General features: G+C 52.8%; 1 protein-coding gene across 1 annotated transcript; it reads left to right on the top strand.

Moving 5' to 3' along the window:
- Positions 1-47: 47 nt before the first annotated feature.
- Positions 48-350, top strand: LOC106512163 (semaphorin-4A; the record flags this gene model as incomplete). The annotated part of the gene is given in 2 exon segments (XM_014000838.1): positions 48-208; positions 288-350. Coding segments are annotated over 2 exon segments (224 nt in total), but the record flags the coding sequence as incomplete, so codon positions are not given.
- Positions 351-458: the final 108 nt, after the last annotated feature.

Below are 458 nucleotides of genomic sequence, written 5' to 3'. Positions count from 1 at the left end.
TGTGTGTGTGTGTGTGTGTGTGTGTGTGTGTGTGTGTGTGCTCTCAGACTCAACAGACAGACCTCTGGTCCACTTCAGCCTCCCTGGCGTTCAGAACACCTCCACCCTGTTGCTTAGCGACGATGGCTCCACCCTCTACGTCGGGGCGAAGGACGCCATCCTCTCATTGGATGTTAGCAGGAGTGATGTCATCAGCCTGAAGAAGAAGGTGAGTGTGGGTGGGGCTCAGGTGAGACGTCCTGTGATGATGATGGAGGCTGTTTGACTTCAGGTGTGTTTGTGTTCAGGTGGACTGGAGACCGACAGAGAAGGAGACTGAAGACTGCAGCCGGAAAGGAATGGATCAGACCGTGAGTGGTCCTCTGAGGCCTGCTGCACAAATCCAGGATAAGGGATTAACCCGGGATTTAGGTGTAAACCTGAATGAATTAAGCCTTGAATCAGTTGGATGACAGAGG

Source organism: Austrofundulus limnaeus, unplaced genomic scaffold, assembly GCF_001266775.1.
Source record: "Austrofundulus limnaeus strain Quisiro unplaced genomic scaffold, Austrofundulus_limnaeus-1.0 Scaffold4565, whole genome shotgun sequence".
Classification (NCBI taxonomy): domain Eukaryota; kingdom Metazoa; phylum Chordata; class Actinopteri; order Cyprinodontiformes; family Rivulidae; genus Austrofundulus; species Austrofundulus limnaeus.
This window is presented reverse-complemented; position numbering and strand designations above follow the sequence as displayed.